The sequence below is a fragment of the Pristiophorus japonicus genome, chromosome 7, assembly GCF_044704955.1.
Source record: "Pristiophorus japonicus isolate sPriJap1 chromosome 7, sPriJap1.hap1, whole genome shotgun sequence".
NCBI classification, from domain to species: domain Eukaryota; kingdom Metazoa; phylum Chordata; class Chondrichthyes; family Pristiophoridae; genus Pristiophorus; species Pristiophorus japonicus.
The window spans coordinates 248,592,785-248,617,733 of NC_091983.1; the positions used below are offsets into that span (position 1 = coordinate 248,592,785).

General features: G+C 57.3%; 1 protein-coding gene across 1 annotated transcript in view; it reads right to left on the reverse strand.

Annotated features, from left to right (window-relative positions):
• LOC139266715 (alanine--tRNA ligase, mitochondrial-like) overlaps positions 1-24,949 on the reverse strand; it is a 32,136-nt gene that overhangs the window by 5,984 nt on the left and 1,203 nt on the right. The window contains exons 3-12 of the mRNA XM_070884301.1: positions 24,016-24,160; positions 22,506-22,675; positions 21,414-21,527; positions 20,776-20,916; positions 14,856-14,993; positions 6,912-7,015; positions 5,213-5,321; positions 3,302-3,424; positions 2,543-2,653; positions 2,377-2,460 (exon numbers count right to left, since the gene is read on the reverse strand). Of these exons, the coding sequence (XP_070740402.1) occupies positions 2,377-2,460; positions 2,543-2,653; positions 3,302-3,424; positions 5,213-5,321; positions 6,912-7,015; positions 14,856-14,993; positions 20,776-20,916; positions 21,414-21,527; positions 22,506-22,675; positions 24,016-24,160 (1,239 nt within the window). The remainder of the gene's footprint in view (positions 1-2,376; positions 2,461-2,542; positions 2,654-3,301; positions 3,425-5,212; positions 5,322-6,911; positions 7,016-14,855; positions 14,994-20,775; positions 20,917-21,413; positions 21,528-22,505; positions 22,676-24,015; positions 24,161-24,949) is intronic.

Sequence of the window (24,949 nt, forward strand, 5' to 3'; positions counted from 1 at the left end):
CGGGGGGGGGGAGAAGGGAGAGACGGGGGGGGGGGGGGGGGGAGAAGGGAGAGACGGGGGGGGGAGAAGGGAGAGACGGGGGGGGGGGGGGAGAAGGGAGAGATGGGGGGGGAGAAGGGAGAGACGGGGGAGGGGGGGGGGAGGGAGAGATGGGGGGGGGAGAGATGGGGGGGGGGGGAGGGGAGAGAAGGGAGGGACGGGAGAAGGGAGAGACGGGAGGGGGGGGAGGGAGAGACGGGGGGAGGGGGGAGAGACGGGGGGGGAGGGGGGGGGAAAGGGAGAGATGGGGGGGGGGGAGAGAAGGGAGGGACGGGGGGGGGGGAGAAGGGAGAGACGGGGGGGGGGGGAAGAGGAGAGAAGGGAGAGATGGGGGGGGGGGGAAGGGAGAGACGGGGGGGGGGGGGAAAGGGAGAGATGGGGGGGGGGAGAGAAGGGAGAGATGGGGGGGGAGGGGAGAGAAGGGAGAGACGGGGGGGGGGGAGAAGGGAGAGACGGGGGGGGGGGGAGAAGGGAGAGACGGGGGGGGGGGGGGAGAAGGGAGAGACGGGGGGGGGGGGGAGAAGGGAGAGACGGGGGGGGGAGAAGGGAGAGACGGGGGGGGGAGAAGGGAGAGACGGGGAGGGGGGGAAGGGAGAGATGGGGGGGGGGGAGGGGAGAGACGGGGGGAGGGGGGGGGAAGGGAGAGATGGGGGGGGGGAGAGAAGGGAGAGATGGGGGGGGAGGGGAGAGAAGGGAGAGATGGGGGGGGGAGGAGAGAGAAGGGAGAGATGGGGGGGGGAGGGGAGAGAAGGGAGGGACGGGGGGGGGGGAAAGGGAGAGACGGGGGGGGGGGGGAGGGGGAGAGAAGGGGGGGGGAGAGAGAAGGTAGAGATGGGGGGGGGGGGAGAGAAGGGAGAGACGGGGGGGGAGAGACGGGGGGGGAGAGACGGGGGGGGAGGAGAAGGGAGAGACGGGGGGGGGGGAGGAGAAGGGAGAGACGGGGGGGGGGGGGGAGAAGGGAGAGACGGGGGGGGGGGGGGGAGAAGGGAGAGACGGGGGGGGGGGGGAGAGAGAAGGGAGAGACGGGGGGGGGGGAGAAGGGAGAGACAGGGGGGGGGAGAAGGGAGAGACGGGGGGGGGGGGGGGTGAGAGAAGGGAGAGACGGGGGGGGGGGGGAGAAGGGAGAGACGGGGGGGGGGGGGGAGAAGGGAGAGACGGGGGGGGGGGGTGAGAGAAGGGAGAGACGGGGGGGGGGGGAGAAGGGAGAGACGGGGGGGGGGGGAGAAGGGAGAGACGGGGGGGGGGGGGTGAGAGAAGGGAGAGACGGGGGGGGGGGGAGAGAGAAGGGAGAGACAGGGGGGGGGAGAAGGGAGAGACGGGGGGGGGGGGGTGAGAGAAGGGAGAGACGGGGGGGGGGGGAGAAGGGAGAGACGGGGGGGGGGGGGGAGAAGGGAGAGACGGGGGGGGGGGGAGAAGGGAGAGACGGGGGGGGGGGGGGAGAAGGGAGAGACGGGGGGGGGGGGGAGAAGGGAGAGACAGGGGGGGGGGGGGAGAAGGGAGAGACGGGGGGGGGGGGGGAGAGAGAAGGGAGAGACGGGGGGGGGGGGGAGAAGGGAGAGACGGGGGGGGAGAGAGAAGGGAGAGACGGGGGGGGGGGGAGAAGGGAGAGACGGGGGGGGGGGGGAGAAGGGAGAGACGGGGGGGGGGGGGGGAGAAGGGAGAGACGGGGGGGGGGGGGAGAAGGGAGAGACGGGGGGGGGGGGGGGGAAAGGGAGAGACGGGGGGGGGGGGGGAAAGGGAGAGACGGGGGGGGGGGGGGAAAGGGAGAGACGGGGGGGGGGGGGAGAAGGGAGAGACGGGGGGGGGGGGGAGAAGGGAGAGACGGGGGGGGGGGGAGAAGGGAGAGACGGGGGGGGGGGGGAGAAGGGAGAGACGGGGGGGGGGGGGGGGAGAAGGGAGAGACGGGGGGGGGGGGGGGAGAAGGGAGAGACGGGGGGGGGGGGGAGAAGGGAGAGACGGGGGGGGGGGGAGAAGGGAGAGACGGGGGGGGGGGAGAAGGGAGAGACGGGGGGGGGGGAGAAGGGAGAGACGGGGGGGGGGGAGAAGGGAGAGACGGGGGGGGGGGGGGGGGGAGAGACGGGGGGGGGGGGGGAGGGAGAGACGGAGGGAAGGGAGAGACGGAGGGAAGGGAGAGACGGAGGGAAGGGAGAGACAGAGGGAAGGGAGAGACAGAGGGAAGGGAGAGACAGAGGGAAGGGAGAGACAGAGGGAAGGGAGAGACAGAGGGAAGGGAGAGACAGAGGGAAGGGGGAAGGGAAGGGGGAAGGGAGAGACAGAGGGAAGGGGGAAGGGGGAAGGGAGAGACAGAGAGATACCGAGCGGGTGGGACAATCTCACCGCGATGGACTGGCCGGGAAAGGAATCCACGACCAACGCCTGCTCCGATCGATTCTCCAGGAACCGCCGCACATTCTCGGCTGCCTAGAAGGAGGAAGTAGATTGGCAAGAATGAGGATGGGGTGAGGACGTGTCTCAGAGTACTCGATAACCCCACCCCACGTACCGCTCTGGTCTCCAGCTTTCTGCTGGCGGTGTTTGCCGTTCGCTGTAGAGCTCGGAGCCTGTCCTGCAGATCTCGCCGTTCCCGGTGCAGCATCACCACTCCGTCCACTGTCTGAAACATCCAAACACACCGTCACCGCACAGCGCTCAGCGCACTTGCAAAAACCCACCCAGCACAGCGTCCGCACTGTCGGAGGGAGTGCCGCACTGTCGGAGGGAGTGCCGCACTGTCGGAGGGCAGGACTGAGGGAGTGCCGCACTGTCGGAGGGAGTGCCGCACTGTCGGAGGGAGTGCCGCACTGTCGGAGGGCAGGACTGAGGGAGTGCCGCACTGTCGGAGGGCAGGACTGAGGGAGTGCCGCACTGTCGGAGGGCAGGACTGAGGGAGTGCCGCACTGTCGGAGGGCAGGACTGAGGGAGTGCCGCACTGTCGGAGGGGCAGTACTGAGGGAGTGCCGCACTGTCGGAGGGGCGGACTGAGGGAGTGCCGCACCCGTCGGAGGGGCAGGACTGAGGGAGCGCCGCACTTTCGGAGGGGCAGGACTGAGGGAGTGCCGCACTGTCGGAGGGGCAGGACTGAGGGAGTGCAGCACTGTCGGAGGGGCAGTACTGAGGGAGTGCCGCACTGTCGGAGGGGCAGGACTGAGGGAGTGCTGTACTGTTGGAGGGGCAGTACCGAGGGAGCGTCGCACTGTCTTTCGTCCAAGATATTAAAGCGAGGTCCCGTTTGCCCTCTCAGGCCGATGTAAGAGATACTCACGTCCATTAACTGTCCGACCTCCTTCGACAGCCTCTGTGAATCTGCCAATGACTTCAATCCGCTGTTAAGCCGCAAAGACAGAGAATCGACTTCCTCAGTGAGGACACGACCCGCCTCTCGTGCCTGGGGGGACAGGAAATTCAAACAGGTCATCAGTTCAAGGCCCTCGATCCCACAGACCCACACCCATCCTCAGGAAAGGTTTGCATTTATATAGCGCCTTTCACAACCTCCGGACATCCGAAAGCACTACACAGCCAGAGGTACTTTTGAAGTGTGAACACTGTTGTAATGTGGAAAACGCGGCAATCAATTTGTGCACAGCAAGCTCCCACAATCAGCAATGTGTTAATGACCAGATAATCTGTTTCCGGGTGTTGTTGGAGGGATGAATATTGGGTCAGGACACCGGGGAGAACTCTTCTGCCTCTACCACCCTTTCAGGCACTGAGACCCCTTCCAGCCTCCAGGTGAAAAAGGTTCTCAACTCCTTCCTTCTCTCTAATCCTTCTCCCAATTGCTTTAAATCTATGCCCCCTGGTTATTGACTTCTCTACTAATGGAAATAGGTCCTTCCTATCCAGGTCCTTCATAATTTTATACACCTCAGTTAAACCTCCCCTCAGCCTCCTCTGTTCCAAGGAAAACAAAGCCAGCCTATCCAATCTTTGCTCATAGCTAAAATTCTCCAGTCCTGGCAACATCCTCGGAACTCTCCTCTGTACCCGCTCTAGTTCAGTCACCGCTGCAGTCCGTGTGGTGAAGGTACGCACAGTGCTGTTAGGGAGGGAGTTCCAGGATTGTGACCCAGCGACGATGAAGGAAGGGCGATATATTACCAAGTCAGGATGGTGTGTAAGTTGGAGGGGAACTTGGAGATGGTGGTGTTCCCATGTTCCAGCTGCCCTTGTCCTTCTAGGTGGTAGAGGTGGTGGGTTTGGGAGGGACTGCCGAGGCCTCACATGTCGTGGGATCTTTTACGTCCATCTGAGAGAGCAGACGGGACCTCAGTTTCACGTCTCATCCGAAAGACGGCACCTCTGACAGTACAGCACTCCCTCAGGTGGTGCAAATACTAACTGACAGCACGCCTTGGAAGCAGTGGGTGTCTGCTGGTATTGGATGGGCAGGGAGTAAGGATTGGTATTTTGGGCATAGATTCCTCGCCAGAACATAGGTCTGTACGAAGGGTGCAAGCGGCCTGCTCAACTGCTGCTGGGCCTGAAGTATGTTCACAACCAGCGGCTTCCACTCAACCGTCCCACGCTCTGCTCGCGCCCACCGCCCCGCGTTCTTACCGCGCCCACCGCCCCGCGTTCTTACCGCGCCCACCGCCCCGCGTTCTTACCGCGCCCATCGCCCACCGTCCCGCACTCTGCTCGCGCCCACCGCCCCGCGTTCTTACCGCGCCCACCGCCCCGCGTTCTTACCGCGCCCATCGCCCACCGTCCCGCACTCTGCTCGCGCCCACCGCCCCGCGTTCTTACCGCACCCATTGCCCCGCGTTCTTACCGCAACCATTGCCCCGCGTTCTGCCCGCGCCCATCGCACCGCGCCGCGCCCACATGAACCATCATTTTATGAACACCTTCGCACCAGGCAATCTCCTGAAGCCAGGCACAGGTCCCACCGCCAGGGCGTGATCCTGCGGTCCGGCCGCACCCTCCCATCCCTCGGGCCATTCCCCCGGGAAGGGTCTGTCTTTCTTGGCTCCTCTTCCCCCTCTCAGGACCGAGGTGGGTGCAACTGGGAGGGCGTGGGCAGAGCGAGAGAGCAGAAATAGGGAGGAGAGGGATGCAGCTGTAAAATGGCGGCGAGCACTGGCTCTCCACTCGTGGGGTTACCAGGCGGTGCAACCGCTCCATTATGGGGTGTATGTACTGAGCTCGAGGGCTGCCTCTGACCTCTCACCTCCTTGGCCTCCACTCCTGTCACAGCGATTATTCGGCTGATCCCCCTCCCCAGCTGCCTCTCGGATACGATCGCCACGTCCTGGATCAGACCAGTCCGCAGCAAATGCCTGCAGGAAGAGAAAGTCTTAATACGGCCACATAACATCACAGAAAATCTCCCTCTACACTGTCCCATCAAACACTCACAGGGCAGGTACAGCACGGGGTTAGATACAGAGTAAAGCTCCCTCTACACTGTCCCATCAAACACTTCCAGCGCAGGTACAGCACGGGTTAGATACAGAGTAAAGCTCCCTCTACACTGTCCCATCAAACACTCCCAGGGCAGGTACAGCACGGGGTTAGATACAGAGTAAAGCTCCCTCTACACTGTCCCATCAAACACTCCCAGGGCAGGTACAGGGGGTTAGATACAGAGTAAAGCTCCCTCTACACTGTCCCATCAAACACTCCCAGGGCAGTTACAGGGGGTTAGATACAGAGTAAAGCTCCCTCTACACTGCCCCATCAAACACTCCCAGGGCAGGTACAGGGGGTTAGATACAGAGTAAAGCTCCCTCTACACTGTCCCATCAAACACTCCCAGGGCAGGTACAGGGGGTTAGATACAGAGTAAAGCTCCCTCCACACTCTCCCATCAAACACTCCCAGGGCAGGTACAGCACAGGTTAGATACAGAGTAAAGTTCCCTCTACACTGTCCCATCAAACACTCCCAGGGCAGGTACAGCACGGGTTAGATACAGAGTAAAGCTCCCTCTACACTGTCCCATCAAACACTCCCAGGGCAGGTACAGCACGGGTTAGATACAGAGTAAAGCTCCCTCTACACTGTCCCATCAAACACTCCCAGGGCAGGTACAGGGGGTTAGATACAGAGTAAAGCTCCCTCTACACTGTCCCATCACACACTCCCAGGGCAGGTGCAGGGGGTTAGATACAGAGTAAAGCTCCCTCTACACTGTCCCATCAAACACTCCCAGGGCAGGTACAGCACGGGTTAGATACAGAGTAAAGCCCTCTACACTGTCCCATCAAACATTCCTGGGGCAGGTACAGCACGGGGTTAGATACAGAGTAAAGCACCCTCTACACTGTCCCATCAAACACTCCCAGGGCAGGTACAGCACGGGTTAGATACAGAGTAAAGCCCTCTACACTGTCCCATCAAACATTCCTGGGGCAGGTACAGGGGGTTAGATACAGAGTAAAGCACCCTCTACACTGTCCCATCAAACACTCCCAGGGCAGGTACAGGGGGTTAGATACAGAGTAAAGCTCCCTCTACACTGTCCCATCAAACACTCCCAGGGCAGGTACAGCATGGGTTAGATACAGAGTAAAGCACCCTCTACACTGTCCCATCAAACACTCCCAGGGCAGGTACAGGGGGTTAGATACAGAGTAAAGCTCCCTCTACACTGTCCCATCAAACACTCCCAGGGCAGGTACAGCACGGGGTTAGATACAGAGTAAAGCTCCCTCTACACTGTCCCATCAAACACTCCCAGGGCAGGTACAGGGGGTTAGATACAGAGTAAAGCTCCCTCGACACTGTCCCATCAAACACTCCCAGGGCAGGTACAGCACGGGTTAGATACAGAGTAAAGTTCCCTCTACACTGTCCCATCGAACACTCCCAGGACAGGGACAGGGGGTTAGACAGAGTAAAGCTCTCACACACAAGCTGTTACTCACGTCCCACAGCAGAGCTCCACAGAAGTGTGTTGTTTGTTGTCTGAAGGCAGTAATCGGTCAACTGGTTGCCCGACGGACACCACACGCACAGGGTCTGGGTACATCTGATACAGGAAAACAGGAGGCGGCTTAGTCCCCACAATCCACATCACTCAGCTGCTGCTACCTCAAAACCAGCAGCCGACATACTGGCCTCCTCCCTGAAACAGGATGGGTACGTTTTACACCGCCCTGATCCTCCTCCCCTCGATGTGCCCCACAGCACACTGCATCAATCTGCACTGCCATAATAAGAACATTAGAAATAGGAGCAGGAGTCGGCCATTCAGCCCCTCGAGCCTGCTCCGCCATTTAATACGATCATGGCTGATCTGATCATGGACTCAGGTCCACTTCCCCGCCTGCTCCCCAGAACCTCTTATCCGTTAAGAAACACTATCTCAGTCTTAAATTTATTCAATGTCCAAGCCTCCACAGCTCTCTGAGGCAGCGAATTCCACAGATTTACAACTCTCAGGAGAAATTTCTCCTCATCTCCATTTTAAATGGGCGGCCCCTTATTCTAAGATCATGCCCCCTAGTTCTAGTCTCCCCCATCAGTGGAAACATCCTCTCTGCATCCACCTTGTCAAGCCCCCTCATAATATTATAGATTTCGATAAGATCATCTCTCATTCTTCTGAATTCCAATGAGTAGAGGCCCAACCTACTCAATCTTTCCTCATAAGTCAATCCCCTCATCTCCAGAATCAACCTAGTGAACCTTCTCTGAACTGCCTCCAAAGCAAGTATATCCTTTCATAAATATGGAAACTAAAACTGCACGCAGTATTCCAGGTGTGGCCTCACTAATACCTTATATAGCTGCAGTAAGACTTCTCTGCTTTTATACTCCATCCCCTTTGTAATAAAAGCCAAGATACCATTGGCCTTCCTGATCACTTGCTGTACCTGCATACTATCCTTTTGTGTTTCATGCACAAGTACCCCCAGGTCCCACTGTACTGCAGAATTTTGCAGTCTTTAATTAAATAATAACTTGCTCTTTGATTTTTTTGTGCCAAAGTGCATGACCTCACATTTTCCAACATTATACTCCATCTGCCAAATTTTTGCCCACTCACTTAGCCTGTCTATGTCCTTTTAGCAGACCAATTGAACAAATACTTTGGTTCTGTCTTCACTAAGGAAGACACAAATAACCTCCCGAAAATACGAGGACACCGAGGGTCTAGCAGGAAGGAGGAACATAGAAACATAGAAAATAGGTGCAGGAGTAGGGCATTCGGCTCTTCGAGCCTGCACCGCCATTCAATAAAATCATGGCTGGTCATTCCCTCAGTACCCCTTTCCTGCTTTCTCTCCATACCCCTTGATCCCTTTAGCCATAAGGGCCATATCTAACTCCCTCGTGAATATATCCAATGAACTGGCATCAACAACTCTCTGCGACAGAGAATTCCACAGGTTAACAACTCATCTCAGTCCTAAATAGCCTAAACTTATCCTAAGACTGTGTCCCCTGGTTCTGGACTTCCCCAACATCGGGAACATTCTTCCCACATCTAACCTGTCCAGTCTCGTCAGAATCTTATACGTTTCTATGAGATCCCCTCTCATCCTTCTAAACTCCAGTGAATAAAGACCCAGTTGATCCAGTCTCTCCTCATATGTCAGTCCTGCCATCCCGGGAATCAGTCTGGTGAACCTTCGCTGCACTCCCTCAATAGCAAGCACGTCCTTCCTCAGATTAGGAGACCAAAACTGAAGATAATATTCCAAGTGAGGTTTCACTAAGGCCCTGTACAACTGCAGTAAGACCTCCCTGCTCCTATACTCAAATCCCCTAGCTATGAAGGCCAACATATTTGCCTTCTTCACCGCCTGCTGTACCTACATGCCAACTTTCAATGACTGATGAACCATGACACCCAGGTCTCGTTGTACCTCCCCTTTTCCTAATCTGCCGCCATTCAGATAATATTCTGCCTTCATGTTTTTGCCCCCAAAATGGATAACCCCACATTTATCCACATTATACTGAATCTGCCATGCATTTGCCCACTCACCTAACCTGTCCAAGTCATCCTGCAGCCTCTTAGCGTCCTCCTCAAAGCTCACAACGCCACCCAGTTTAGTGTCATCTGCCAACTAGGAGATATTAAACTCAATTCCTTCATCTAAATCATTAATGTATATTGTAAAGAGCTGGGGTCCCAGCACTGAGCCCTGTGGCAATCCACTAGTCACTGCCTGCCATTCTGAAAAGGACCCGTTTATCCCGACTCTCTGCTTCCTGTCTGGCAACCAGTTCTCTATCCACGTCAGTACATTACCCCCAATACCATGAGCTTTGATTTTGCACACCAATCTCTTGTGTGGGACCTTGTCAAAAGCCTTTTGAAAGTCCAAATACACCACATCCACTGGTTCTCCCTTGTGCACTCTACTAGTTACATCCTCAAAAAATTCCAGAACATTCATCAAGCATGATTTCCCTTTCATAAATCCATGCTGACTTGGACCGATCCTGTCACTGCTTTCCAAATGTGCTGCTATTTCATCCTTAATGATTGATTCCAACATTTTCCCCACGACTGATGTCAGGCTAACCGGTCTATAATTACCCGCTTTCTCTCTCCTTCCTTTTTCTTTAAAAAGTGGTGTTACATTAGCTATCCTCCTGTCTATAGGAACTGATCCAGAGTTGATAGACTGTTGGAAAATGATCACCAATACATCCACTATTTCTAGGGACACTTCCTGAAGTACTCTGGGATGCAGACTATCAGGCCCCGGGGATTTATCGGCCTTCAATCCCATCAATTTCCCGAACACAATTTCCCGTCTAATAAGGATATCCTTCAGTTCCTCCTTCTCACTAGACCCTCGGTCCCCTAGTACCTCCAGATGGTTATTTGTGTCTTCCTTCGTGAAGACAGAACCAAAGTATTTGTTCAATTGGTCTGCCATTTCTTTGTTCCCCATTATAAATTCACCTGAATCCGACTGCAAGGGACCTACATTTGTCTTTACTAATCTTTTTCTCTTCACATATTTATAAAAGCTTTTGCAGTCAGTTTTTATGTTTCCAGCAAGCTTCCTCTCTTACTCTATTTTCCCCCTCTTAATTAAACCCTTTGTCCTCCTCTGTTGAATTCTAAATTTCTCCCAGTCCTCAGGTTTTCTGCTTTTTCTGGCCAATTTATATGCCTCTTCATTGGATCGAACACTATCTTTAATTTCCCTTGTTAACCACGGTTGAGCCACCCTCCTCATTTTATTTTTACTCCAGACAGGGATGTTTAATTGCTGAAGTTCATCCATGTGACCTTTAAATGTTTGCCATTGCCTATCCACCGTCAACCCTTTAAGCATCATTTGCCAGTCTATTCCAGCCAATTCACGTCTCATACCATCAAAGTTACCTTTCCTTAAGCTCAGGACCCTAGTTTCTGAATTAACTGGGTCACTCTCCATCTTAATAAAGAATTCTACCATATTATGGTCACTCTGCCCCAAGGGGCCTCGCACAACAAGATTGCCAATTAGTCCCTTCTCATTACACATCACCCAGTCTAGGATGGCCAGCTCTCTAGTTGGTTCCTCGACATATTGGTCTAGAAAACCATCCCTAATACACTCCAGGAAATCCTCCTCCACCGTATTGCTACCAGTTTGGTTAGCCCAATCAATATGTAGATTAAAGTCGCCCATGATAACTGCTGTACCTTTATTGCACACATCCCTTATTTCTTGTTTGATGCTGTCCCCAACCTCACTACTACTAGCATTTCCCGTTTTTTACCTATATCATTGGTACCTATATGCACCATGACAACTGGCTGTTCACCCTCCCTTTTCAGAATGTCCTGTACCTGCTCCGAGACATCATTGACCCTTGCACCAGGGAGGCAACATACCATCCTGGAGTCTCGTTCGCGGCTGCAGAAACGCCAATCTATTCCCCTTACAATTGAATCCCCTATCACTATAGCTCTCCCACTCTTTTTCCTGCCCTCCTGTGCAACAGAGCCAGCCACGGTGCCAAAGGGCAGAAAACGATGGTGGGAGTTGTGTACAGGCCACCAAACAGTAGTAGTGAGGTTGGGGACAGCATCAAACAAGAAATAAGGGATGTGTGCAATAAAGGTACAGCAGTTATCATGGGCGACTTTAATCTACATATAGATTGGGCTAAGCAAACTGGTAGCAATGCGGTGGAGGAGGATTTCCTGGAGTGTATTAGGGATGGTTTTCAAGACCAATATGTCGAGGAACCAACCAGAGAGCTGGCCATCCTAGACTGGGTGATGTGTAATGAGAAGGTATTAATTAGCAATCTTTTTATGCGAGGCCCCTTGGGGAAGAGTGACCATAATATGGTAGAATTCTTTATTAAGATGGAGAGTGACACAGTTAATTCAGAAACCAATGTCCTGAACTTAAGGAAAGGTAACTTCGATGGTATGAGACGTGAATTGGCTAAAATAGACTGGCAAAGGATACTTAAAGGGTTGACGGTGGATAGGCAATGGCAAACATTTATAGATCACATGATGAACTTCAACAATTGTACATCCCTGTCTGGAGTAAAAATAAAACGGGGAAGGTGGCTCAACCGTGGCTAACAAGGGAAATTAAGGATAGTGTTTGATCCAAGGAAGAGGCAGAAAATTGACCAGAAAAAGCAGCAAACCTGAGGACTGGGAGAAATTTAGAATTCAGCAGAGGACGACAAAGGGTTTAATTAGGAGGGGGAAAATAGAGTACGAGAGGAAGCTTGCTGGGAACATAAAAACCGACTGCAAAAGCTTCTATAGATATGTGAAGAGAAAAAGATTAGTGAAGACAAACGTAGGTCCCTTGTAGTCGGACTCAGGTGAATTTATAATGGGGAACAAAGAAATGGCAGACCAATTGAACAAATACTTTGGTTCTGTCTTCACGAAGGAAGACACAAATAACCATCTGGATGTACTCGGGGACAGTGGGTCTAGTGAGAAGGAGGAACTGAAGGATATCGTTATTAGGCTGGAAATTGTGTTAGGGAAATTGATGGGATTGAAGGCCGATAAATCCCCGGGGCCTGAGAGTCTGCATCCCAGAGTACTTAAGGAGGTGGCCCCAGAAATAGTGGCTGCATTGGTGATCATTTTCCAACAGTCTATCGACTCTGGATCAGTTCCTATGGACTGGAGGGTAGCTAATGTAACACCACTTTTTAAAAAAGCGGGTAATTATAGACCGGTTAGCCTGACATCAGTAGTGGGGAAAATTCTGGAGTCAATTATTAAGGATGTAATAGCAGCGCATTTGGAAAGCAGTGACAGGATCGGTCCAAGTCAGCATGGATTTATGAAAGGGAAATCATGCTTGACAAATCTTCTGGAGTTTTTTTTGAGGATGTAACTAGTAGAGTGGACAAGGGAGAGCCAGTGAATGTGGTGTATTTGGACTTTCAAAAGGCTATTGACAAGGTCCCACACAAGAGATTGGTGTGCAAAATTAAGGCACATGGTATTGGGGGTAATGTACTGACGTAGATAGAGAACTGGTTGGCAGACAGGAAGCAAAGAGTAGGAATAAACGGGTCCTTTTCAGAATGGTAGGCAGTGACTAGTGGAGTGCCGCAAGGTTCAGTGCTGGGACCCCAGCTATTTACAATATACATTAATGATTTAGACGAAGGAATTGAATGTAATATCTCCAAGTTTGCAGATGACACTAAGCTGGGTGGCAGTGAGAGCTGTGAGGAGGATGCTAAGAGGCTGCAGGGTGACTTGGACAGGTTAGGTGAGTGGGCTAATGTATGGCAGATGTAGTATAAAGTGGATAAATGTGAGGTTATCCACTTTGGTGGCAAAAACAGGAAGGCAGATTATCTGAATGGTGACAGATTAGTGAAAGGGGAGGTGCAAAGAGACCTGGGTGTCATGGTACATCAGTCACTGAAGGTAGGCATGCAGGTACAGCAGGCAGTAAAGAAAGCAAATGGCATGCTGGCCTTCATAGTGAGAGGATTTGAGTATAAGAGCAGGGAGGTCTTACTGCAGTTTACAGGGCCTTGGTGAGACCACACCTTGAGTATTGTGTACAGTTTTGGTCTCCTAATCTGAGGAAGGACGTTCTTGCTATTGAAGGAGTGTAGCGAAGGTTCACCAGACTGATTCCCGGGATGGCAGGACTGACATATGAAGAAATACTGGATTGACTAGACTTATATTCACTGGAATTTAGAAGAATGAGAGGGGATCTCACAGAAAGATATAAAATTATGACGGGACTGGACAAGTTAGTTGCAAGAAGAATGTTCCCGATGTTGGGGAAGTCCAGAACCAGGGATCACAGTCTAAGGATAAGGGGTAAGCCATTTAGGACCGAGATGAGGAGAAACTTTTTCACCCAGAGAGTGGTGAACCTGTGGAATTCTCTACCACAGAAAGTTGTGGAGTCCAGTTCGTTGGATATTTTCAAAAGGGAGTTAGATGTGGCCCCTTACGGCTAAGAGAATAGGGAGAGAAAGCGGGAGTGGGGTACTAAAGTTGCATGATCATATTGAATGGTGGTGCAGGCTCGAAGGGCCGAATGGCCTGCTCCTTTACCTATTTTCTATGTTTTGCAGATTTTGTGTGTCCTCCTCACATATTGCTTTTCCTCCTATCTTTGTATCGTCAGCAAACTTGGCTACGTTACACTCGGTCCCTCCTTCCAAGTCGTTAATATAGATTGTAAATAGTTGGGGTCCCAGCACTGATCCCTGCGGCATCCCACTAGTTACTGATTGCCAACCCGAGAATGAAACATTTATCCCGACTCTCTGTTTTCGATTCTTAAGCCAATCCTCTATCCATGCTAATATATTACCTCCAACCCCGTGAACTTTTATCTTGTGCAGTAACCTTTTATGTGCCACCTTGTCAAATGCCTTCTGGAAGTCCAAATACACAACATCCACTGGTTCCCGACAACAATCACCCAGGGTTCCTGCTGCTGATCGGGAGCAGACACTACAGTGCAGTGATCCCTCAGCACTGCACTGACAGAGGGACAGTACTGAGGGAGCACTGCACTGACGGAGGGGCAGTACTGAGGGAGTGCTGCACTGACGGAGGGGCAGTACTGAGGGAGCACTGCACTGACGGAGGGGCAGTACTGAGGGAGAGCTGCACTGTCGGAGGGGCAGTACTGAGGAAGAGCTGCACTGTCGGAGGGGCAGTACTGAGGGAGTGCTGCACTGTCGGAGGGACAGTACTGAGGGAGTGCCGCACTGTCGGAGGGGCAGTACTGAGGGAGTGCTGCACTGTCGGAGGGACAGTACTGAGGGAGTGCAGCACTGTCAGAGGGGCAGTACTGAGGGACTGTCGGAGGGACAGTACTGAGGGAGTGCAGCACTGTCAGAGGGGCAGTACTGAGGGAAGCTGCACTGTCGGAGGGGCAGTACTGAGGGAGAGCTGCACTGTCGGAGGGGCAGTACTGAGGGAGAGCTGCACTGACGGAGGGGCAGTACTGAGGGAGAGCCGCACTGTCGGAGGGACAGTACTGAGGGAGCGCCGCACTGTCGGAAGCTGCACTGTCGGAGGGACAGTACTGAGGGAGAGCCGCACTGTCGGAGGGGCAGTACTGAGGGAGAGCCGCACTGACGGAGGGACAGTACTGAGGGAGAGCCGCACTGTCGGAGGGGCAGTACTGAGGGAGAGCCGCACTGTCGGAGGGGCAGTACTGAGGGAGAGCCGCACTGACGGAGGGGCAGTACTGAGGGAGAGCCGCACTGTCGGAGGGACAGTACTGAGGGAGTGCTGCACTGTCGGAGGGACAGTACTGAGGGAGAGCCGCACTGACGGAGGGGCAGTACTGAGGGAGAGCCGCACTGACGGAGGGGCAGTACTGAGGGAGTGTGGGGTGTACAGAAGTCGGGTGTACGGTCAGTCTAGATGCCGTTACCTCATCGACTGTCCTCAGCCCTGGGATTGCTTTGACGTGATTTAAAGAGACCTCTGCCGTGTACACATCCTCGTCCCTTCGGATCACATCCTGCACGATGTGCTCCACTTCCTCCAGCTGCTGTTTGGTGATTGGAGCCTGTATTACAATCAGAATCAGCGCATTAACTACATCAGGATCAGAGTCAACATCTTAACTTTTTTAATTCGCTTCCAGGACGTGGGCGTGGCTGGCAAGGCCGGCATTTATTGCCCATCCCGAACCCCTTGAGAAGGTGTGCCGAGACACCTTCATGTACCTCTGCAGTCCGTGTGGTGAAGGACTGTTAGGGAGGGAGTTCCAGGATTTTGATCCAGCGACGATGAAGGAACAACGATATGCTTCCAAGTTAGGATGGTGTGTAACTTAGTCATAGAATGGTGACAGCACAGGAGGCCATTCGGCCTGTCGAGCCCGTGCCGGCTCTCTGCAAGAGCACTTCCGCCAGTCCCACTCCCCCGCAGCCCTGCAAAGTTTTTTCCTTCAGGTACTTATCCAATTCCCTTTTGAAAGCTGTGATTGAGTTTGCATCAGGCAGATCCATTCCAGATCCTAACCACTCGCTGAGTAAAAAGGTTTATCCTCATGTCGCCTTTCTGCCAATCACCTTAAATCTGTGTCCTCTGGTTCTCGACCCTTCTGCCAATGGGAACAGTTTCTCTCCATCTACTCTGTCTAGACCACTCATGATTTTGAACACCTCTATCAAATCTCCTTTCAATCTTCTCTGCTCCAAGTCCCTCATTCCCTTGGAGGGGAACGTGGAGATGATGGTGTTCCCCTGGGCCTGCTGCCCTTGACCTTCTAGATGGTAGAGTTGGATTTGGGAAGTGTTGCCGAAGGAGCCGTGGCAAGTTGCTGCAGTGCATCTTGTAGATGGTGCACACTGCAGCCAGGGGGCGCCGGTGGTGGAGGGAGTGAATGTTGAAGGTGGGGGACGGGCTGCTTTGTCCTGGATGGTGTCGAGCTTCTCGAGTGTTGTTGGAGCTGCACTCATCCAGGCAAGTGGAGAGTATTCCATCACACTCCTGACTTGTGCCTTATAGATGGTGGAAAGGCTTTGGGGAGTCAGGAGGTGAGACACTCACCGCAGAATACCCAGCCTCTGACCCGCTCTTGTAGCCACAGTATTTATGTGGCTGGTCCAGTTAAGTTTCTGGTCAATGGTGACCCCCAGGATGTGGGGGATTCGGCGATGGGAATGCCGTTTAATATCAAGGGGAGGTGGTTAGACTCCCGTTTGTTGGAGATAGTCATTGCCTGGCACTTGTATGGCGTGAATGTTATTTGCCAATTACCAGCTCAAGCCTGACCTCTACCACCGAGAAGGCCACCTTCAGAATCCCCTCCAAGTCACAGGCCATCCTGACTTGGAAATATATCGCTGTTCCTTCATCGTCACTGGGTCAAAATCCTGGAACTCCTTCCCTGACAGCACTGTGGGAGCACCTTCACCACATGGACTGCAGCGGTTCAAGAAGTAGACACACCATCATCTTCTCAAGGACAATCAGGGATGGGCAATAAATGCCGGCCTTGTCAGCGACACCCACATCCCTGGAACAAATAGAAAAAACTGCAGTCATCAGCGAACATCCCCACTTCTGACCTCATGATGGAGGGAAGGTCATTGATGGAGCCGCTCAAGTTGTTTGGGCCGAGGACACCCCCCCCCCCCCGAGAAACTCCTGCAGCGATATCCTGTGACTCCGGCCAGTGGGGAGTTTTCCTCCCGATTCCCATCGACTTCAGTTTTACTCGGGCTCCTTGATGCCACACTCGGTCGAATGCTGCCTTGATGTCGAGGGCAGTCACTCTCCCCTCACCTCTGGAATTCAGCTCTTTTGTCCATGTTTGGACCAAGGCTGTAATGGGGCCTGGAGCCGAGTGGTCCTGACGGAACCCAAACTGAGCCTCGGTGAGCAGGTTATTGGTGAGTAAGTGCCACTTGATAGCACTGCTGACAATACCTTCCATCACTTTGCTGATGATTGAGAATAGACTGATGGGGCGGTCATTGGCCGGATTGGATTTGTCCTGCTTTTTGTGGACAGGACATACCTGGGCAGTTTTCCACATTGTCGGGTAGATGCCTGTGTTGTAGCTGTACTGGAACAGCTTGGCTAGAGGCGCGGCTAGTTCTGGATCAGAATCAATGTGTGAACGGGATCAGAACGGGGCAGGGGGATGGGCATCTGGGGGGTGGGGGAGTCTGGGGCAGGGGTGGCTTTGCCCGATTTTAATCCTGTCCTCACTAAAGAATGCCCACATACTCTGGGCAGTGAGCAGGTTTGGGTCCGTGGCATTAACCCAGATCAGTGACCTCAGCACAGACTGGGATCCAAACCAGCACCGCGAGACACGTCCGCTGCTCCGTGGGACAAACCAATGGAGCCAGTTCGGAGGGAGGTGTTCTCACAACCCTCACTGCTGGATGGGATCTCCCGCACACCAAACTCCACCTGAAGACCGGCCACTCAGACACCGGGAAACAGACCTGCCAGACGGGTGCACCGGGGGGGGCGCCAGACAGCGTACACCAGGGGGGGGGGGGGGCGAGATACCAGCAATGGTAGCTCCAGAGCCCGGCCCGACTCAGGGCAGCACTGCCCGGGAACACTGGGGGAGGGGAGGCGGTGTCGGGGAACACTGGGGGAGGGGAGGCGGTGCCGGGGAACACTGGGGGAGGGGAGGCGGTGCCGGGGGGAGGGGAGGCAGAGCCGGGGAACACTGGGGGAGGGGAGGTGGTGCCGGGGGAGGGGAGGCGGTGTCGGGGAACACCGGGGGAGGGGAGGCGGTGCCGGGGAACACTGGGGGGGGGGGGGGAGGGGAGGCGGTGTCGGGGGGAGGGGAGGCGGTGCCGGGGGGAGGGGAGGCGGTGCCGGGGGGAGGGGAGGCGGTGCCGGGGAACACCGGGGGAGGGGAGGCGGTGTCGGGGAACACTGGGGGAGGGGAGGCGGTGTCGGGGAACACTGGGGGAGGGGAGGCGGTGTCGGGGAACACTGGGGGAGGGGAGGCGGTGTCGGGGAACACTGGGGGAGGGGAGGCGGTGTCGGGGAACACTGGGGGAGGGGAGGCGGTGTCGGGGGGAGGGGAGGCGGTGTCGGGGGGAGGGGAGGCGGTGTCGGGGAACACTGGGGGAGGGGAGGCGGTGTCGGGAAACACTGGGGGAGGGGAGGCGGTGTCGGGGAACACTGGGGGAGGGGAGGCGGTGTCGGGGAACACTGGGGGAGGGGAGGCGGTGTCGGGGAACACTGGGGGAGGGGAGGCGGTGTCGGGGAACACTGGGGGAGGGGAGGCGGTGTCGGGGGGAGGGGAGGCGGTGTCGGGGAACACTGGGGGAGGGGAGGCGGTGTTGGGGGAGGGGAGGCAGTGCCGGGGGGAGGGGAGGCGGTGTCGGGGGGAGGGGAGGCGGTGTCGGGGGGAGGGGAGGCAGTGCCGGGGGGAGGGGAGGCGGTGTCGGGGAACACTGGGGGAGGGGAGGCGGTGTCGGGGGGAGGGGAGGCGGTGCCGGGGGGAGGGGAGGCAGTGCCGGGGGGAGGGGAGGCAGTGCCGGGGAACACTGGGGGAGGGGAGGCAGTGCCGGGGAACACTGGGGGAGGGGAGGCGGTGTCGGGGAACACTGGGGGAGGGGAGGCGGTGTCGGGGGGAGGGGAGGCAGTGCCGGGGGGAGGGGAGGCGGTGTTGGGGGAGGGGAGGCAGTGCCGGGGGGAGGGGAGGCAGTGCCGGGGGGAGGGGAGGCGGTGTCGGGGGGAGGGGAGGCGGTGTCGGGGGGAGGGGAGGCGGTGCCGGGGGGAGGGGAGGCGGTGTCGGGGGGAGGGGAGGCGGTGTCGGGGGGAGGGGAGGCGGTGCCGGGGAACACTGGGGGAGGGGAGGCGGTGTTGGGGGAGGGGAGGCAGTGCCGGGGAACACTGGGGGAGGGGAGGCGGTGTCGCGGGGAGGGGAGGCGGTGCCGGGGAACACTGGGGGAGGGGAGGCGGTGCCGGGGAACACCGGGGGAGGGGAGGCGGTGCCGGGGGGAGGGGAGGCGGTGCCGGGGGGAGGGGAGGCGGTGCCGGGGAACACTGGGGGAGGGGAGGCGGTGCCGGGGGGAGGGGAGGCGGTGTCGGGGGGAGGGGAGGCGGTGTCGGGGAACACTGGGGGAGGGGAGGCGGTGTCGGGGGGAGGGGAGGCGGTGTCGGGGGGAGGGGAGGCGGTGTCGGGGGGAGGGGAGGCGGTGTCGGGGGGAGGGGAGGCGGTGTCGGGGGGAGGGGAGGCGGTGTCGGGGGGAGGGGAGGCGGTGTCGGGGGGAGGGGAGGCGGTGTCGGGGGGAGGGGAGGCAGTGCCGGGGAACACTGGGGGAGGGGAGGCGGTGTCGGGGAACACTGGGGGAGGGGAGGCGGTGTTGGGGGAGGGGAGGCAGTGCCGGGGGGAGGGGAGGCAGTGCCGGGGGGAGGGGAGGCGGTGTCGGGGGGAGGGGAGGCAGTGCCGGGGAACACTGGGGGAGGGGAGGCGGTGTCGCGGGGAGGGGAGGCGGTGCCGGGGAACACCGGGGGAGGGGAGGCGGTGCCGGGGGGAGGGGAGGCGGTGCCGGGGGGAGGGGAGGCGGTGTTGGGGGAGGGGAGGCAGTGCCGGGGGGAGGGGAGGCAGTGCCGGGGGGAGGGGAGGCGGTGCCGGGGGGAGGGGAGGCAGTGCCGGGGGGAGGGGAGGCAGTGCCGGGGGGAGGGGAGGCGGTGTCGGGGGGAGGGGAGGCGGTGCCGGGGGGAGGGGAGGCGGTGTTGGGGGAGGGGAGGCAGTGCCGGGGGGAGGGGAGGCGGTGCCGGGGGGAGGGGAGGCAGTGCCGGGGGGAGGGGAGGCAGTGCCGGGGGGAGGGGAGGCGGTGCCGGGGGGAGGGGAGGCGGTGCCGGGGGGAGGGGAGGCGGTGCCGGGGGGAGGGGAGGCGGTGTTGGGGGAGGGGAGGCAGTGCCGGGGGGAGGGGAGGCAGTGCCGGGGGGAGGGGAGGCGGTGTCGGGGGGAGGGGAGGCAGTGCCGGGGGGAGGGGAGGCGGTGTCGCGGGGAGGGGAGGCGGTGCCGGGGAACACCGGGGGAGGGGAGGCGGTGCCGGGGGGAGGGGAGGCGGTGCCGGGGGGAGGGGAGGCGGTGCCGGGGGGAGGGGAGGCGGTGCCGGGGAACACTGGGGGAGGGGAGGCGGTGCCGGGGGGAGGGGAGGCGGTGCCGGGGAACACTGGGGGAGGGGAGGCGGTGCCGGGGAACACTGGGGGAGGGGAGGCAGAGCCGGGGAACACTGGGGGAGGGGAGGCAGAGCCGGGGAACACTGGGGGAGGGGAGGCGGTGCCGGGGAACACTGGGGGAGGGGAGGCGGTGCCGGGGAACACTGGGGGAGGGGAGGCAGTGCCGGGGAACACTGGGGGAGGGGAGGCGGTGTCGGGGAACACTGGGGGAGGGGAGGCGGTGCCGGGGAACACTGGGGGAGGGGAGGCGGTGTCGGGGAACACTGGGGGAGGGGAGGCGGTGCCGGGGAACACTGGGGGAGGGGAGGCGGTGTCGGGGGGAGGGGAGGCGGTGTCGGGGGGAGGGGAGGCGGTGTCGGGGGGAGGGGAGGCGGTGTCGGGGAACACTGGGGGAGGGGAGGCGGTGTTGGGGGAGGGGAGGCGGTGTTGGGGGAGGGGAGGCGGTGCCGGGGAACACTGGGGGAGGGGAGGCGGTGTTGGGGAACACTGGGGGAGGGGAGGCGGTGTTGGGGAACACTGGGGGAGGGGAGGCGGTGTTGGGGGAGGGGAGGCGGTGTCGGGGAACACTGGGGGAGGGGAGGCGGTGTCGGGGAACACTGGGGGAGGGGAGGCGGTGTTGGGGGAGGGGAGGCAGAGCCGGGGAACACTGGGGGAGGGGAGGCGGTCTGTACCTTGATACTGACATCGAAGCGCAGTCTCTGGGCGGTGATGTGCGAGCCTCTCTGCTCAGTGTGGTCACCCAGCACACAGCGCAGGGCGAAGTTCAGCAGGTGGGTGGCTGTGTGCTTCACCATGCAGGCAACACGCTGGACCTGGGGAGCAATAGATACAGGACAACAGTACTACACCCACCAGTCTTTTGGCCATGTGCGGCCCATTCAAAATACCGTGCACGCACAGTTTCTACAGTGAAAGCCTGTCACAGGACCACATTACAACACAGACCCCTCATACACAGACTGTTACAGAATCACATTACAACACAGACTGTTATAGGAACACATTACAACACAGACCCCTTATACACAGACTGTTACAGGAACACATTACGACACACCACTGAAACACAGACCTGTTACAGGACCACATTACGACACAGACCACTCAAACACTGACCTGTTACAGGACCACATTACGACACAGACCAAACACAGACCTGTTACAGGACCACATTACGACACAGACCACTCAAACACAGACCTGTTACAGGACCACATTACAACACGGTCACACTGATCACTGCCAAACAGCCACAGTCCATATTATCAGTGGTACAATTGTGCAGCGAACATGAGCTTGGTTAAATTACCTCGTCCACAAACAGGTTGAGTCTATCTCCAAGGTGTAGTGTGTCCAGTACACAGACTGTGTGGATCACGAACCCTCCAGCTGTCTGTACATCCTCCACCGGGAGCAGAACATCCTGAGGGAAACCACATTGTAACTGGGTCTTGCGGCCATTTTCATCAGTCCCTCCCGTTTCTGATATCCCGGTGAACCAGAGCTCCCCAACACAGCAGGCTGGTGCCAATGAACCCAGCTTGGTGGCTGCACTCTCAGCCAGGTGCTCAAACTCCACCTCAGCACATGATCCAGGCCTACACTCCAGTGGAGTAACGAGGGAGCGGTGCACTGTCGGAGGGGCAGTACTGAGGGAGTGCCGCACTGTCGGAGGGGCAGTACTGAGGGAGTGCCGCACTGTCGGAGGGGCAGTACTGAGGGAGTGCCGCACTGTCGGAGGGGCAGGACTGAGGGAGTGCCGCACTGTCGGAGGGGCAGGACTGAGGGAGTGCTGCACTGTCGGAGGGGCAGTACTGAGGGAGCGGCGCACTGTCGGAGGGGCAGTACTGAGGGAGCGGCGCACTGTCGGAGGGGCAGTACTGAGGGAGCGCTGCACTGTCGGAGGGGCAGTACTGAGGGAGTGCTGCACTGTCGGAGGGGCAGGACTGAGGGAGCGGCGCACTGTCGGAGGGGCAGTACTGAGGGAGCGCTGCACTGTCGGAGGGGCAGGACTGAGGGAGCGGCGCACTGTCGGAGGGGCAGTACTGAGGGAGCGCTGCACTGTCGGAGGGGCAGGACTGAGGGAGCGGCGCACTGTCGGAGGGGCAGTACTGAGGGAGCGCTGCACTGTCGGAGGGGCAGGACTGAGGGAGCGGCGCACTGTCGGAGGGGCAGTACTGAGGGAGCTGCGCACTGTCGGAGGGGCAGTACTGAGGGAGCACCGCCCCACTGTACGGGTTAGCACAGTCCCAGTGTAGCGGTGAGCAGTGCTCCATGACCAGGCATCTGGAGCATCACTAGAGTACACGAGGAGTTGCTAAACCGCACAGGGACTGTCGGAGGGGCAGCACGGAATGACCAAACAACCATTGACATACAAATATCTGCAGCTCAGACTTACCGGATGACCCACCCGCACAAAATAGCCCCGGTCATGGCTCTGCCCCCCCTGCTCGCAGTAGAAGTTGGTTTGGTCCAGAATGACACTGCATCGCTGCCCTTCCCCCACCTCCTCCACCAGAGAATGATCCAGGTACAGTGCCAGTACAGTGGCCTGGCAGGGACTAAACACTGGAAAACAAACACACACAGGTTCACCCTCACTGCAGAGGCAGCACCAGCAAGATAGCACTCGCAGTCAGAGAGTGCAGAATAGAGCGAGCTTTACTCTGTATCTAACCCCCTGTACCTGCCCTGGGAGTGTTTGATGGGACAGTGTAGAGGGAGCTTTACTCTGTATCTAACCCCCTGTACCTGCCCTGAGAGTGTTTGATGGGACATTGTAGAGAGAGCTTTACTCTGTATCTAACTCCCTGTACCAGCCCTGGGAGTGTTTGATGGGACAGTGTAGAGGGAGCTTTACTCTGTATCTAACCCATGCTGTACCTGCCCTGGGAGTGTTTGATGGGACAGTGTAGAGGGAGCTTTACTCTGTATCTAACCCCCTGTACCTGCCCTGGGAGTGTTTGATGGGACAGTGTAGAGGGAGCTTTACTCTGTATCTAACCCGTGCTGTACCTGCCCTGGGAGTGTTTGATGGGACAGTGTAGAGGGAGCTTTACTATGTATCTAACCCGTGCTGTACCTGCCCTGGGAGTGTTTGATGGGACAGTGTAGAGGGAGCTTTACTCTGTATCTAACCCGTGCTGTACCTGCCCTGGGAGTGTTTGATGGGACAGTGTAGAGGGAGCTTTACTCTGTATCTAACACCGTGCTGTACCTGCCCTGGGAGTGTTTGATGGGACAGTGTAGAGGGAGCTTTACTCTGTATCTAACCCGTGCTGTACCTGCCCTGGGAGTGTTTGATGGGACAGTGTAGAGGGAGCTTTACTCTGTATCTAACCCGTGCTGTACCTGCCCTGGGAGTGTTTGATGGGACAGTGTAGAGGGAGCTTTACTCTGTATCTAACCTGTGCGGTACCTGCCCTGGGAGTGTTTGATGGGACAGTGTAGAGGGAGCTTTACTCTGTATCTAACCTGTGCGGTACCTGCCCTGGGAGTGTTTGATGGGACAGTGTAGAGGGAGCTTTACTCTATCTAACCCCGTGCTGTACCTGCCCTGGGAGAGTTTGATGGGACAGTGTAGAGAGAGCTTTACTCTGTATCTAACCCCGTGCTGTACCTGCCCTGGGAGTGTTTGATGGGACAGTGTAGAGGGAGCTTTACTCTGTATCTAACCCCGTGCTGTACCTGCCCTGGGAGTGTTTGATGGGACAGTGTAGAGGGAGCTTTACTCTGTATCTAACCCCGTGCTGTACCTGCCCTGGGAGTGTTTGATGGGACAGCGATGGGGCTGACTGTGTATCCAATCTTCTCATTCTCTATCAAACCAATCAATTGTTTGCAATTTCCCCTCGCCCCAGTTCTGAGCGCTGACCCGGGAAGAAGGGATTCGCGAACGATATGTTTACCATATTTGGCATCTTGCTGGAGGGTGTAGGCATATTTTGGTGAATCGTTGGTGCTAGGCACTCCTGTCCTCTGCAGCTCAGTGATGGCGTGAAGCCCCAGGCCTCCTCCGGGCCGTGTGTCAGACTGCGGCGATCGCTGGATACGCTAGTGAGAGAGTGAGAGAGTGAGGAGTGAGGAGTGAGAGAGTGAGAGAGTGAGAGAGTGAGAGAGAGAGAGTGAGAGAGTGAGAGAGTGAGAGAGTGAGAGAGTGAGGAGTGAGAGTGTGAGAGAGTGAGAGTGTGAGAGTGTGAGAGAGTGAGAGAGTGAGAGAGTGAGAGAGTGAGGAGTGAGAGAGTGAGGAGTGAGGAGTGAGAGAGTGAGAGAGTGAGAGAGTGAGAGAGTGAGGAGTGAGAGAGTGAGAGAGTGAGAGAGTGAGGAGTGAGGAGTGAGGAGTGAGAGTGTGAGAGAGTGAGAGAGTGATAGAGTGATAGAGTGATAGAGTGATAGAGTGATAGAGTGATAGAGTGATAGAGTGATAGATTGATAGATTGATAGATTGAGAGATTGAGAGATTGAGTGAGAGAGCGAGTGAGAGAGCGAGTGAGAGAGCGAGAGATTGAGAGAGAGTGAGAGAGAGTGAGAGAGAGTGAGAGAGCGCGAGCGAGGGGGGGGTGGCGTGTCGGTTCAGAGAGGGGGGAGGGGGGGGTGGTGTTTAGGGAGGGGGGAGGGGGGGTGGTGTTTCGGGAGGGAATTCCCGAGTCGGGGCCCAGGCAGCAGAATGAGAATTAGAGGAGTGTAGTGATCTTGGAGGGTTGTGGAGCTGGATGATGTTGGAGATAGGGAGGGGCGAGGCCATGGAGATAGGGAGGGGCGAGGCCATGGAGATAGGGAGGGGCGAGGCCATGGAGAAGGGAGGGGCGAGGCCATGGAGATAGGGAGGGGCGGGGCCATGGA